General features: G+C 52.8%; 1 protein-coding gene across 2 annotated transcripts in view; it reads left to right on the top strand.

The window, feature by feature from the left end:
• Nucleotides 1–323: 323 nt before the first annotated feature.
• Nucleotides 324–14817, top strand: part of UACA (uveal autoantigen with coiled-coil domains and ankyrin repeats) — a 28911-nt gene continuing 14417 nt past the window's right edge. For both annotated transcript variants that reach the window (XM_021543433.4, XM_021543432.4), the window contains exons 1-4: nt 324–455; nt 12221–12354; nt 13229–13317; nt 14109–14173. In XM_021543433.4, coding sequence (XP_021399108.2) covers nt 399–455; nt 12221–12354; nt 13229–13317; nt 14109–14173 — 345 coding nt within the window. In that variant the 5' untranslated portion in view covers nt 324–398. The remainder of the gene's footprint in view (nt 456–12220; nt 12355–13228; nt 13318–14108; nt 14174–14817) is intronic.

Here is a 14817-nt window from a genome sequence, read left to right as displayed (position 1 = left end):
TCCGAGCGGCCTTCTCAGCTACCGGGAGCTCTGTACTGGGACGGAGGGAGGCGGTGTCCCCCCGGCAGCACGTACGCCTGTGCCGGTGTTTTCCCCGGTGCTTTTCCCGGTGTTTTTCCCGGTTTTTAGCCCGCTCCTTCTCTGTGGTTCCCTGAGGGGCCGGAGCGCCTGCCCCGCCCGCAGCGCGCCCCCTGCCGGCCGGGCGGCTCCGCGCGCCGCCCCTCCGCCGCGGGGAAGTCCCGCCCCCCCGCGCCGCTCGCCGATTGGCCGCAGCGCCCGCGCGGGCGGGCGCCCATTGGCCGCGGCGCGGGTGGGCGGGGCAGCCCCGGCGCGTCCCGGCCGTGGCGGCGGCGGGAGCGCGGCGGGGCCGGAGCGCGCCCCCCGCCCGCGGCCGCGCCATGAAGAGCCTCAAGTCCCGGCTGAAGAAGCACGAGGCCGTCATCGGGGGCAGCGCGGTGGGTGCCGGGCCACGGCCCCCGCCGGGCTGGGGGGTGCGGCGGGGCGCGGGGGTCCCGGCTCCGGGCGGGGCAGAGCGCGGGGATCCCGGCCCAGGGCGTGGGGCGGAGCACGAGGGGATCGCGGAGCACGGAGGAGCAGAGCACGGGAGGGGTCCCGACTCCTGGCGTGGGGCAGAGCACGGGGGTCCCGGCCTTTCGCGGGGGAGAGCACGGCGGTCCCGGCGTTTGCAGGGGCGGAGAACGGAGGGTGCGGCTCCTGGCCGGGCTGAGCGCGGGGGTCCCGGCTCCTGGCGGGGCGGAGAACGGAGAGTCCGGCTCCTGGGGGTGCAGAGCTGGGGGATCCCGGAGCACGGAGGGGCAGAGCACGGGGGTCCCGTTTCCTGGCGTGGGGCAGAGCACGGGGGTCCCGGCCTTTGGCGGGGCGGAGAACGGAGGGTGCCGCTCCTGGGGGGTCCCGGGGCACGGAGGGGCAGAGCGCGGAGGATTCCGGCTCCCCGGGGAGCGGGGACATGGCTGGGAGCAGAGGGCGAGGAGAGCCCGGGAGCCGCGGGAGGGTCCCCGGGACGATCCCCGGGACGGTCCCCGGGACGGTCCCCGGGAGGGTCCCCGGGACGATCCCCGGGACGATCCCCGGGACGGTCCCCGGGAGGGTCCCCGGGACGATCCCCGGGAGGGTCCCCGGGTGGATCCGTGCTCGGAGGCCGGGCTGGGCTGGAGCGGTCCCCGAGCCGCCCCTGGCCTCTCGCTCCGGCTGCCCCCCGGCGGTTCCCCGTGCCCGGCTCCGGACAGGACACGTTGAAAAGCACAAAAGAAGCTCTTTTATTTCCCCGAGAGCCGCGGAGCCGCCCTCGGGCTCGCTCGGTCGGAGCCCCGCGGGGGGATCGCATGGGGCGGGATGGGAGCGCTCCCGATGGAGGGGAGGTTGGCTGGGAAGCGGCAGAGCTGCCGGCCACGCTGCGATCCTGAGCATCCCCTCGAATGCAGCACCTCTGCGAGCGCACCTTCCTCACGGGGCAGCTCTGTGTGTGCCTTCTTGTCCGGCTTCCAAAAATGTAGGCTGGTTTTAGCTGGCTTTAACTGGCTTTCTTGGGCTTTATTTTCACCTCATTCATCCCTGCGGATGACTTGTTGAGGGAGGAGGTCTGTGCAACTGGAGGAAGCTGTGTTTGGAACTTGTTCGCGCGGTAAATCATCTTTAATTGTGCCTGTCCGGGAATTGCTTCCCCGGGAATCCGTCCTGAGCGGATCCCTGTGCCCCTCTGCGAGGAGCAGCGGGACAGGGAGGTGAATGTGAGCGCTGGGTTTTATCAGCCCTCCTGTGAGACCCCGGCTCTCCCTAAATCCTGCTGTTTGCCCTGGCTCCGGAGATGTTACCTGACCGCCGCAGCTCCTCTGAAGTGCTGACAGATGACAGCGACAGCTCCCATCCCCGTGCCCCAGGATCCACGGAGCTCAGCAGTGATTCATGAGGCTGCTATGAGGATTTGTCATGCGTGGGCTGGCACTGCTCTGTGTTCATTAGCTGTCCTGTACTTTAGAGCTGTTTGTTATTCTCAAATTAGCCCAGTAATTACATTCAAACAAAGACTGGCAGCACCTGTGTTTGGTTTTGAATAGACATGGAGATTTTTCACTTCCAATAAACCTTCTCTTTGGAGGAGGTTTCAGCAGTCTTAATACCTTTGAGAGCTGAAGTTACTCTAAAATACGTGAAGGGAATTTGCTTTCAGCACGATCCTGTGAAAACAGGATTTTTGTCCATAGTAAACTTATTTCCCCTGTTTATTACATAGTTTGGTTATGTGATCACTCCAGCACCTCATCAAACAGCAACTTTTAATCTTCTCTGTGGGGGACGAGCCCACCCCGTGGGTGGGTGCTGCAGGGGGGCTGTTGGGATGAAGCTGGTCTCTGTTCTGCTGGCAAGGAGGGGAGGTGGGTGGGAGCCCTGCCAGCGGCAGCTTTGGAGATCCTGTGTGAAAGGAGTGCACAAGAGCTGCCTGTTCGGGAAACCTCATCCCTCTCTCCCCTCCCCACCCTGTGCTGTTTCCTGGGGGGTGGAGAGAAACCTAATCCAGCCTGCCTCTGGAAGTTTTCCTCCAGGTGAAGGTAGTAGTTACGTGCTTTCTGTTGGGAATGGCTTTATTTCTGATTTGTGATGGAGGGAAGCCACAAAAAGCAGCAGAAAGCAAAAGCCATGTTAGTTATTGCCAATTCCACGGTTATCCAGAACCTGAAAGTGGGATCACCTGGTTTTGCCAACTCCAGCTGGCTGATGGTACTTGGAAAATCAGCTGAGCAGCCTGCGCAGTGCTGTGCACAGTGAGACAAATGCCTGTCATTAGCAGGAGGGCAGGCTGGAAAGTTGGATGTCAGCTTCTGTGGGGCACAAAGGTCACAGGAGGTGCCTCATCCACCCGCATTTAGAGGGAAAATCTTAATTAATGTTCTCAATCCCACTGGGACTGCAGCAGCTCCCACTGCCCATGCCTCTGAGATTCCAGAACACATCCTGGCACTCTAAATGTGTGTTGGGACCTGGACTGTGGTAAGGGAGTGTGTTCTTCCAGCAGAGCTGGAAGTTGTGTCTGTACCCGTGAGATGCTCACTGCTTGGTCTCTCTTGAGAAGCCAGCTGGGGAAGGGTTGGTTTGTTGTTCTGCAAACAAGCCTCTTCTCTCTGCTCAGACCTTTGCAGATGGACTTGCAGCGGTGAGTTCTGACTGTGGCCTCTGCAGGGGAAAAGGCACCACTGACTGCTGTAACTCTGGGGCAGCAGCTCTGCTCAGTCCCAGCTGTGTTCTCCCCTCAGCTGGGCTAAAACCTTGCTGTCCCTTGTGATGAGGCCTGGAATGTAGGGAAGGGGCACCTGGGGCTCCTGGTGGTGCTTTGAGCAGAGCTGGAGCTGCAGCCTGAGGAGCGAGATCCTCACAGTTCAGGAGGCACCTTGCAGGAGATGGGAAAGGGCAGATACAAAAACATGTGAAAACTCCTGCCAATCCTTTCTCCTCTGGGAAAAGTGGTGCTGGGTTTTGTTTAATTAAGAGAAACCCAACCTGTCATATAATTAGCGGAAACCATTGTGCAAGGAACAAAGGGCCACCTGAGCACTTGCCCTGGCATAATAAGCTGTGATTATTAAATGACTATCTGAACAAGCTCTGGAGTTAGTGACAGCTGAGCTTGTTCCAGGTTGTGTCAACACTTCTTTCCCTGTGGATGCTGCCCAGCTCTGTGAAGTGGATGAGTTTTCCTCTGGGAAAGGAGGAGTGGAGCTTCGAGGGGTGACCCAATGCACCATTCACCTGAGAGCAGGTACCACCTCCTGCTCTGGGCTGACCCCTTTTGCCATGGGCATGAAGGCTGCTGCTTGAATTTGCTAATTCATCAGCAGCACCTTCTTGCTGGGTGTGCAGCAGCATCGATGGCAGCAGTGATTTGTAGCCCCAGCGTGCTGTCAAATGCACATTAGTCACTGGAGGGGTGAAGTGAAAACCAGGGGTTTGATAACCTACTTTTAACCCTCTGAAGGTTCAAGGTTATTTACAGGAGAAGAACCTGGTGCTGCTGGGGGCACAGGAGAGTGTGTACACGGACAGGATTTTTGTGGCACTGTGTCCTGGCTCTGCCCTGTGCAAGGGCACAGACCAGGCTGTCAGCCAGGCTGATCCCAGCGCTCTGACCCATCAGCAGAGTTTTTCCAGTGTTGCTGCTGCTGGCTGGAGCAGTTCTGTCCTGTCCCCACTCCCTGAGGTGACTTTGCCCTGGCATCCTCAGGCACTGCAGCCAAGCACCCACAGCACTGTAATATTCCAATGTCATTCCTGACCTGCCTGGGGTTGTTCCTTGGAGCGAGTTTGGTTCCAGGAAGCTTTATTCAGGCTCGTGCTAATGTGTTTGTTCTTGGAAAAAAACCTCTGTGTGATTCATTTGCATTTAGTTAACTGGAATTAGAGCTTGTTTGTGCGATGTTTGGGGTGAAGCTGAAGAAACACAACGGGCAATTTGTGGTGCAGCCTGTTTACAGGTGCATTGTAATTTTCAGGCTCCGTAGAAAGGAGAGTTAATGCTTTATCACTTTGGAATGCAGCAATTAAAAACATTTAAAAGAGTGGAGGTTCAGTGCAGACCTGGGAGCTCAGTACCCTGAGCTGATGTGCAGACATAATTCCACAGATAAGCTCTGTGCTTATCTCTTTGGAGTTCACATGACCTTTGGTGTAGAAGCAACTTCTGGAGTACTTTGTCAGTATTTCAATATTAATATTTGCAAGCACATGCTTGAACATCCGAGGCTGGTCCTGTTTGCATCTCTTACTGGTGGCTGACCGTGGCTGGGGTTTGCTGCTCCCCTCCCCGTGTGCTCGGGGCTGCTCCTGTGTGCCGGATGCAGCAGCCACGTCAGGCTTCATCACCCCGACATTTCCTGATGCTTTCCTGAATGGAAGCACACAAATCAATGGGGCCTTGCCTAAGAGCTCAGAAATTCCAGCTAATGCTGTGCCTGGAGCCCTGGGGAGGCAGGAGCTGTGCTGCTCCCTCTGGCAGCTGGACTCTGACCCTGCTCCTGTTTCTCCCTGTTTAAAGGGGAAAGATTTCTCTGTGAGTGAAGGCAGGCTGCAGCAGGGGCTGGGCTTGCAGGGCTCCCCTTTATCCAGGTGCTGCTGGGGGCTGTGATGTCCTTGGTGTGTGTGACTCTGGCCCCGGGTACCACGGAACATCCTCAGCAGATTTTGGAGATGCAGCTGCAGAGCCCCAGCAGCTCTGATCACTTCTTCTGGTGTCAAGTCAGGCTGTGCCTCAAGGCTGGCAGGCTGCTTTATCAATATAGTGCTCTGGAGTTTTGTGTTGGCCATGAGATAGGAGAAAGTTGTTTCAGAACAAAAGTGGGACTGTTGTTTTTAGTTCTTTGAGTTCTGTGCCTCCTGCAGGGTTGTAGGCAGAATCCTTTGGCACTTCCAGTGTAGCCTCTGAGCTCTTGTGGCTGGTGCTGGTGGATTTTCCCCTGGCACAGCCTAGAAGAGAGAAACTGGCACTGCTGTGAGGGACCTCTCACTCCTTGCAGTGGGAAATGTTGATTTTTGAGAGGATTTTTTGACACGTAACAGAGCTAGAAGTCAGTTTGAATTTTCTTGATTCTTAATAAATTGAGCTTGATGGGGTCTGCTGACTTGGGAGGAAACTACCTTCAGAGCAGGGTGAAATCAGGAATGTTTATGAGGAGATGTGGCTGCCTGCTTTAAGCTGTTTGTTAGCACGCTGTTAGCTCATTAATGACAGGCTGCAGTTACATTTATTTAAACCCACCAGGCACAGCACAGCTGCTCAGGTGAGGTTTTGACAGGAGTGTTTTCAGCACGATACCAAACCAGAGCAGGCCTAAGGGAGCTGCTGGTTTTTATCCCATTTTGGGCTAAGCCTTGCCCACTTGGTGGCATTCAATGGCTTTTTTATTCTGGAGGATTTTGGTGAAGGAGGTGGTAACACAAAGTGCTGCCTGTGGGAAGGTGCTGGGTGAAACAAGAGCCCTGTGTTCAGGCTGTGTCTGCTTTTCCCTTGCACAGACTAAACCCCACATGGCACTCCAGAGCATTTACACGTGGAGACAGACGTGTCCTGGGAATTCAGATCCGCTTGTAAAATACAAAATTGCCATTTCTGATCACCCCAGTGGGGTTTAACCCAGTATGTGCAGTGTTTTTTCAGACAGCTAAGCCAAATTCTTCAGGAGAGATGGGTTTAGTGCAGTGCCCTTGCACTGCAGGGGAAGCTGCGCTTGGGGAACATTTTTAAAAACCAGTTTTCTGCTCTAACTTGCCCTTTCATTTGGTCTGTGTGGTTTTAAAACGCACCAAAGCACTCCAAAAGCGTTTGTCACTTTGTGCCATTGAGGGCAGGGTGTGTCTTTTCTGGTGACAAATGTACTCTGCCCTCCGGAGAAAGAGCAGGGACTCCAGGTGTGGGGCCTGGTGGCTGTGTGAGCCTGGCCCTGGCTCTGAGAGGAGCTTTGGGTTGACTGTGGGAGGAAATCCCTCCCTGGCAGGGGTGAGGCCCTGGCACAGGTGCCCAGAGCAGCTGGGCTGGCCCTGGGATGTCCCAGGCCAGGCTGGACCAGGTGGGAGCACCTGGGACGGTGGGTGGTGTCCCTGCCATGGCAGGGGTGGGACAGGATGGGATTTAAATCCCTTCCAAGTGCTCCTGGGGTTCTGTGAAGGACCTCTGAGAGGGTGTGAGCTGTGCTGGCAGTGTCGCCAGAGCTCTCCTTATGTCACCTGCTAATGGCATTACAGGGGCTGTGTCCCTGCTGGGCTTTGCTGGGGACAGGATCAGCCTGGCCCCGTGGTGGCAGGAGCTGGGCTCACTTTCACAGCTTTATCCCAGCTCGCTGTGAAGGGCTTAGGAGCTGCTTTGAGTTACAGCTGGGATTTCTGAGCTGGGTCAGGTGGCCTTAGAGCCCATCCAGTGCCACCCCTGCCGTGGCAGGGACACCTCCCACTGTCCCAGGTGCTGCCTGGCCTGGGACATTCCAGGGATCCAGGGGCAGCCACAGCTGCTCTGGGCACCTGTGCCAGGGCCTCAAACCCTCCCAGGGAGGGATTTCCTCCAAACCAACCCAAAGCTCCTCTCTTCCTGTGAGAAGCCATTGCCCCTTATCCCTCCACGCTCTGAAGTTGAAATTTCTTAGCAGAGGATGTGGAGGATGCTCAAAGCTCACCTGGACTCGAGAGGCACCTGGGGAAATCAATTCTTTCAGCACAGGAGGTTTGTCACTGAGGGCCAGGGGGGCTGTGTTCTGTCTCTGATGGCAACCAGGCTGCTTCTGAGGCTAGCCCAGCACGGAGGTGGGCTGCTCCTGTCCCTGGAGGCACGGAGCTGGGCAGGAGTCCTGGCAGGCTGAGTTAAACTGGTGCTCTGTGTTAACACAGCATGGGCAGTGTCAGCCTTGGCCAGGTGCCTGTGGTGTGGAGGGTGATGTAGCACCTCCAGAGATCTGCACTGCTGGGGTCTGATGATGTTCCTGCTCCTAATTTTGGGGAAAAACAGTCTGAATTAGGCTGTACACTTGGGGTACTCTAAAAAGCACCTTTGAGTCGGTGCCTTTCAGCTGCCTGGGAGAAGGTTTAATCCGTGGGGTTTGTGGCTGGGCCGTGTTTCCTGAAGTCCCTCGGTGCTGATGGAGCCATGGGAGCTGCTCTGTGCCTGGCTGGAGCTGGGCAGGGCTGGGGAATGTGGTTTAGCAATCCTAAATCTTGTGGTCAGGAGGATCTGCAGCACAGAGGGGCTGCAGGATGAGTGCAGCTCAGGAGACATGAGGAATGTCTGCAGGCACATGAGGTGGAGACAAGGAAAACCTTTGGGATGGATACTCTGGAAAGCACCTGGAAGCCACAGTCTTACCTACATTTCTCACCAAACTGATTTTGGTCAAGTGGGGCTTTTCTGTCACTGCCGCTTGGGGTTGTATTTATCCTTCCCCCACAAAAAAAATATCCATTTTTAGCTTGAGGAGACAGACTTGGTTGTGGTCAGAAGACAGCACAGTCACTGCACTTTTTTGGAGTGGCTTTGTCACATGGATGCTAATTGCAGAGAGGTCTTGGAACATTCTTTGGGGAATGTTGTTGCTGTGGGGCAAAGGCTGGTGCTCACACAGGGGATGAGGTGATAGTTCGGAATTTACTGGGAAAGGGAGAATTTGCCCAAATCTGAGCGATTGATTTTGAAATTCTCTGCTGAGGAGATGCATGTATTAGGTTTTCTGCAGCCTCTGCTGTGTGTCCTCCAGGGTGAGCCTAAGTGGTTTTCCTGGCCCCGGACCAGCTTTCTCTCCTGCAGACAAAACAGAGCATTGCTTGTCCTGTTGACCTACTCCTCTAAATATGGCACTTGGGAGATCTCTACTTAAATTTAAAACTTGTGAAAGGGGATTCTCCATCTCCTTCCTGTTAATCATTGTGCTGTCTGTTTAGTGTTTTCACAGCCTCTGTGACTCCTCTCGTTTCACATGTTGGGAGACAGACTGGCAGCAGCAGTAAGCTGAAACCAGGTTTTATTCAGGAAGAGTTTCAGTGCTGTGAAAGGAGAATTTTTTTAAAGCAGAGGCATGTGTGTTTTCTAATTTAAAATGGGTTACATTTCTGTCAAAATAGGAGCGTGCATTCCATCTGCTCGGCAGTCGTAGCTGTCTGAAGCCTGAGCCCGAGGCTGGCGCGGCGGAGCGGGGAAGGAATTGCTGCTGGAGTATTTCAGTCCTGGTGTGTTATTAATTGTGCCGAGCCCTCCGTGGGGGTGAGGTGGCTGTCAGGAGCGGGTTTGTTATTTTAAAAGAGCCTTTGCCCGTCTGCAGCGGGGCCGGGGACGTGCCTGTCCCCTGAGTTCACTCGCGCGCCGTGACTCAGGGCGCGGGCACGCCGGGAATGTATTAATGCCTATTGCTTTCTATCTGCCTATCAAGTAGTGCCTTATCAGAAAATAGATGGGGCTGATGAGGGGTTGTGTAGCAGAGCTGTCCTGGCAGCTCTGTCCGGCTGTCCGAGCCTGCCTCTGGCCGGGCTCCGGCCTCCTTCCTCCGGCGTTCCCAGAGTTATGAAGGCTGAAGATGATGCTGAGGATGGGGAGAGCACCCTCGGGGAGCCCAGCTAAGTGAGGATGGAGCAGGAGGAGCCACGGGCGGTGCAGAGCAGCAGTTCCTCGCCGTGACGGAGCTGGTGGCTCCTGGCAGCCAGCTCAGCATGATCTGCTGGTTCTCTTGTGCAGCCAAGGACGCAGTAGGTATCTCGGAGCTCTGGTTGGGCTCTCGGATCCTGGCAGCCAGCTCAGCATCATTTTTTGGTTCTCTTGTGCAGCCAGGGATGCAGTAGGTATCTCGGAGCTCTGGCTGGGCTCTCCAATCCTGGCAGCCAGCTCAGCATCATTTTTTGGTTCTCTTGTGCAGCCAGGGATGCAGTAGGTATCTCGGAGCTCTGGCTGGGCTCTCGGATCCTGGCAGCCAGCTCAGCATCATTTTTTGGTTCTCTTGTGCAGCCAAGGACGCAGTAGGTATCTCGGAGCTCTGGCTGGGCTCTCGTATCCGGGCAGGAATTTACAGCTGCAAAAAGGTGAAAGCTCAGATTGTGCAAGTGGGGTGTAGTACTTCTGTTTAATTGATGAATGTCGTATCTCCTTAGCAGCTCCTCCTGCGAGGAATCTTCCTTAAATGTGAAATGTGTTTGTTAAATATATAATGAATTAAGCATGGAATGGTTTTGGTTGGAAGGGATCTTAAAGCTCATCCCATTCCACAACCTGCAGTGGGGAGGGACACCTGCCACTGTCCCAGGCTGCTCCCAGCCCCATCCAGCCTGGCCTTGGGCACTGCCAGGGATCCAGGAACACCAAGAGCTGCTCTGGGCACCTGTGCCAGGGCCTGCCCACCCTCACAGACAGAATTCCTTCCCAATATCCCATCCATCCCTGCCCTCTGGCAGTGGGAATCATTCCCTGTGTCCTGTCCCTCCATCCCCTTTTAAATTTAGTACACCACAGGCTGTGGATACGAATGACTGAAGTGTTGTTTTTTTTAAAGTAATGCTTCTGTTAATCAGAACTTTTATGAAATGGGAGCAGGGACTGGCTCTGGCTGGGGAGGGTTTGGGAGGATTTTCTGTCTATTTGGGCGAGCTGTGCTGGCAGGTTATCAGCTGCAGAGGTACAACCCAGCAATCCCACCCCAGTGTGAACACCCACGGTCAGATCCCTGTCCTGTAGGGGTGGGAAGGCACCGGGAGAATTTAGGGAGCGCAGAGCTTGATGCTGTGTGTGCACAGTCTCAGGTGTTTGACATGAAAAGCTAAGCCTTGCACCAGGAGGTGGCTTTGCAGGGCAGCCTGTCCGGGCTGGGGAGGGCCATGGCACTGGTGATGACTTCTCAGGCTTTCGGGCTAATGGATGTGTTAATTGATTGATGAGCCAGTGCTGCACCTCAGGGGCAGCACCGGTGCTAATTGCATTAGTGCTCTATTTTTATTCCTCCTGTCACTTCTGGCAGGGCTGGGCTGGGTTAGCTGCTGCTAAGCCTTCGTGATTACTGTAATCTTGTTTATTGTGGGAAAGTGGAGTCAAGATTATCACCCGGGGTCCTTAGGGCTGGAGGGGCCCTCTGGAGATCCTCCAGGCCAGCCCTGCACAGGCAGGCTCACCTGGGGCAGGTGGGACTGTCCAGGTGGGCTGGGGATGTCTCCAGAGAGGGAGAATCCAGCTGCTCCAGGGCTCTGCCCCTTCCCTGGAAAGAACTTCTTTCTCATGCTGAGGTGCAAGTTCTTCCTCATGTTGAGGTGGAAAAGCTTGTATTTTAGTTTCTGGCCATTCCTTCCTGTCCTGGGTACCACTGAACAGTGCGGAATCATCCTGACACCCCTCAGAGATATTTATATGGATTTATGGGATCCCCTCTGCCTCCTCTGATCATGAGGGCAGCTCCCTTTTCCAGTTCACTGCAGGTGCAGGTGGTGGCAGTGGATTTTTGGGGTTGTTCTTTTTTGTGTAGCCTCTTTTACTTCAACAAACCCAGGACTGGGGTTACCTGGTTTAATGTTCTTCACATTGTGAGGAATTTCTGACCCACAGTGAAAAGTAACTTCATGCACCCACAGGCTGCTTTTGTCTCACCTTTACCAGTAAATTCTTCTGCTGTGCAGAGTTAGATTGGAATATCATGCTCCTGTTTTAATTAAAATCCTCCCTTGGAAGCATTTTTCTTGCCTTAAAAGTTCCTTGGGTGTCCAGCCATCCGTGTGCAGCTTGGGTGTGAGGTTCTGTCACAGAGCAGTTCCCTGAAAAGCCCCGAGCCCTTCAGAGGGGTGGTTTGGCAGGGAAGAGAACAAGCTCTGCATTTTGGGATGGGAGGCTTGGCCTGGGGCCTGAACGTCTAAGTTTGAAGTAAACAAGAGAGGAGTGGGGGGTGAGGGCTGTCTGGGCTGGATGCTGGTGGTCTATTTATAACTGACTGGGCCTTTCTCTGCCCTCCGCAGCGCTTTGGGAACTGCAGGCAGTTCCAGACTATCAGCTTTGAATTTCTTTCTTCTGCAGCTCAGTAGCTGTTCTTCCCTCGAATATCACACTTAGCTGATTTATGACCCACTGAACAGTCTGGCACAGCCAGGAAAAGCCATGTCCTGCAGTGTATTTTTAGTGCGTCCATTTGTTGTGGGAATATGGAATTGAACAAAGGCAAACTGAAACAGAATGAGGAAAACAAAGCAATTCGATCCTAAAGGTCTCCTTTAGGACCAGAGAGGCTGGACCAGGCTGTCCCAAAGCTCTGCACGTTCCATGCCAGCAGCAGCGTGACAGGGATGTGGCACAGGTGACTCCAAACACCCTGGTGGGTGCAGTTTGTAGAGCCAGGTGGGTTTTGGCGTGGCTTGTGAGTCTCAGATTCAGTCAAAGAGAGAAATGAGAGTTTCTAGCCAGGCAAAAAGCCTGGGAAAGAGCTGGGAAAGAATGTAAATAATCCTTTATCTCTCTTGTTTTTCACATTGTTATAGTTAAGTTCTATCACTGTGCATCAAGCACTCTGCACCAATGCTGTGGGTTGTTTTCATTCAGAACCGATGGATTTGATCCTTGTGAAGCTCTGTATAAAAGAGCAGTGTATTTTGAATAAATCAGAGTTTTTAGTACTACAGCCTGGTGGGTCAGAGGCTCTTCGTGCCCGTCCTGCCTCGGCAGCGACAGAGGCTCAGCCTCGGTGCTCCCTGAGCTCACATCTGCTTCTGTCTGCAGCTGAACCCAGACTGGAGCAAGTACGATGACAGGCTGATGAAGGCAGCGGAGAGGGGCGATGTGGACAAGGTTTCATCCATCCTGGCCAAGAAGGGGGTCAGCCCCACCAAGCTGGACGTGGAGGGGAGATCCGCGTGAGTGACGGCCCGAGCTCGGGAGTGCTGCTGGGAGGCTGCTGGAGTTCATGCTCCTGCTGCTCTAAAGCCTTTTGAGTGCAGAAATCTGGGCGATTCCTCATCTAAATCTAGCTTCACTAAGCTGGAGCCCAGCCGGCTGGAAAGGGAAACTCCCAAATATTGTAAGAAATGCAGGTGAACCCGGTGGGAAGAAATGACAATGTCTGACTCAGTTCAGAAGGCTGAATGATTTCTTTATTATAACTATACTATAAAACATTAATATACTATTTAAAGGAGATACTAAAACTACGAACCTACTTTTTCTATCGTATCTAACTCGCATCTCCTGGCCCTCTCTGAGAGCCCAGTCCCAGGTGGGTTGGATTGGCCACCAGGCTCAAACAATCCTCACCAGAATCCAACCAAGCATCACCCCAGGGAAACAATTCTCCCAACACATTCCACATGGGAAAACAAGGAGCAGAAATAGAAATTGTTTTGTGTTTCTTCTCTCTGTGCTCCTCTATGAAAAAATCCTGAGAGAGAAAAAAATGTGCCTGCCAATCCAAAAATCTTCACTTCCAAGTAATCAGTGTTTAAAGACTTGCTGTTGCCAGGTTTGAGTATTAAAGAGAAACTGAAACCCTACTGGTATTTCACCTAGTTCACTCATCCAGGTAAACAGTGATTGTTTCTCAGGAAATTTGCCTTGTTCCTTGAAGTAATATTTGCAGAACCCTTAACTCTGGATGCTGTCCAGGGCTGGCCCCTGTAACACTTCCCTTACACAGCTGCTGGCTTGGTCTTTCCTGGCCAATATTGCCATTTTTGTGTACATACCAGCTGTGCCTAAGCAAGGGCTTTTCTGTTTTGCTTTGTGTTATTTTAGATTCCATGTTGTAGCATCGAAGGGAAACCTGGATTGCTTGAACACCATCCTGGTGCATGGAGTTGATATCACAGCCACTGATGCTGCAGGTGGGTTTCCTCACCCTGAGAGGGCAGCCTGAAAATGCTCTCAGCTGGGTTTTGTTCTGCAATAAAGTTAAGCTGGACCACAGGATAGCTCTTCCTTCTTTCTGGCAAAAAACCAAATTATTTGTGTGGCTTGTTGCTGGTCCTGAGGAAACTGGCCTGTTGTGGAATTCATGAATGCAGCAGCACTTAAGGAATGTGGGTTTGTGCTGCTGTAATTGTGTTTATAATGTGCTCCAGACTCCCTGGTGAGGTCAGCATTTCTGAGTGAGAGCAGGATAAGAGCAGTTTTAAATGAACTTGAGGTGAGGATTGAGGGCAGTTTTAAATGAATTTCAGGAATGTTGTGGGAGGTGTTTGTATGCCTCAGGAGCTCGGAGTTTACCTGAACCTTCCAGATTTCCTTGTGTGGTAGCAGAGTTTGTGGAAAGCCTTATGGAAGAGACAGTTAACAACAGGTGCTAATTTTCAGGTTGTTACCTCTGAATTTTGTAGGTTTAATACAAAGCTGAGAACAAGAAAATGTACAGAGATAACTTGTCCTCCTCCTCTTATGGGAGAGTGGATGCATTAAATCCTTGTGTGGAGTCAGATGCAGTATTTTGAGATTAATTTCACAAGTGAGCTCTCATCCTTGAGTGAAGATTCACTGGAGTAGGAAAAGGCTGTGACAAGGTGAGGAGTAGAGAGGAGATGTCTCAGCACAGATCTGCAGGGACTGGCACACAGCAATGTTGTATCTGAAATGCTGGGAATATTCAGAAGTTCACTGAGCTGCTGTTTTCTGTTTTTAGGCAGAAACGCCCTGCACCTGGCTGCAAAGTATGGCCACGCTTTGTGCTTGCAGAAGCTCTTGCAGGTACTGAAAATGCAGCTTGTCTCTTAAGCTCTCACACTGAGGGGGAAAAGGTGGCTTTACATACATGGGTCAAAAGTGGGATGTGTGATTTCTTTCTTAATCAATCAGATTATTTTTGAGTCACAGGGAAGAGACCTTTTCATGTTAAATACCAGGTTGGGACTGAAAAAGGGCTAAAATGAAGAAAATAAACTTTTTTAAAAAATATTTTCGTAGACTATCAAATCAAGTTGTAGTTTGTGGTTCTTGAAGAAGATGGGGCTGAGTGTCTTTGAAAGTCTGCTGTTCCCTGTCTGAATGCAGTTTAGGAGCAGCAACACTGGCTGCTCCAGAGTGGTGTTTGCTTCAAAAGCTGGCCACTTACAGCCACAAATTCTCATTAATGAAACAGTATTGGAGAGTTGTCTTAGGTTTGTGTGATGTTTATTTTTTCTTCATTTATTCCTGGTCAGTGTATGCTCATTTGATTTTTGTTATTTGAATGGGTTCTTTTAAACTTTTAATTGATGCATGTCTCCATGCAGATATAAAGGCTCATGATCTGTGAAAAGTCTAATGAATTGTGCAATTCCTGTGCATATTTTTTACTTAAATCACATTTTTTTGCTTTAATTTAAAGCTCAAACTCCTGATGTTGTACATGC

Source organism: Lonchura striata, chromosome 10 (assembly GCF_050655825.1).
Source record: "Lonchura striata isolate lonStrDom1 chromosome 10, ASM5065582v1, whole genome shotgun sequence".
NCBI lineage: Eukaryota > Metazoa > Chordata > Aves > Passeriformes > Estrildidae > Lonchura > Lonchura striata.
This window is presented reverse-complemented; position numbering and strand designations above follow the sequence as displayed.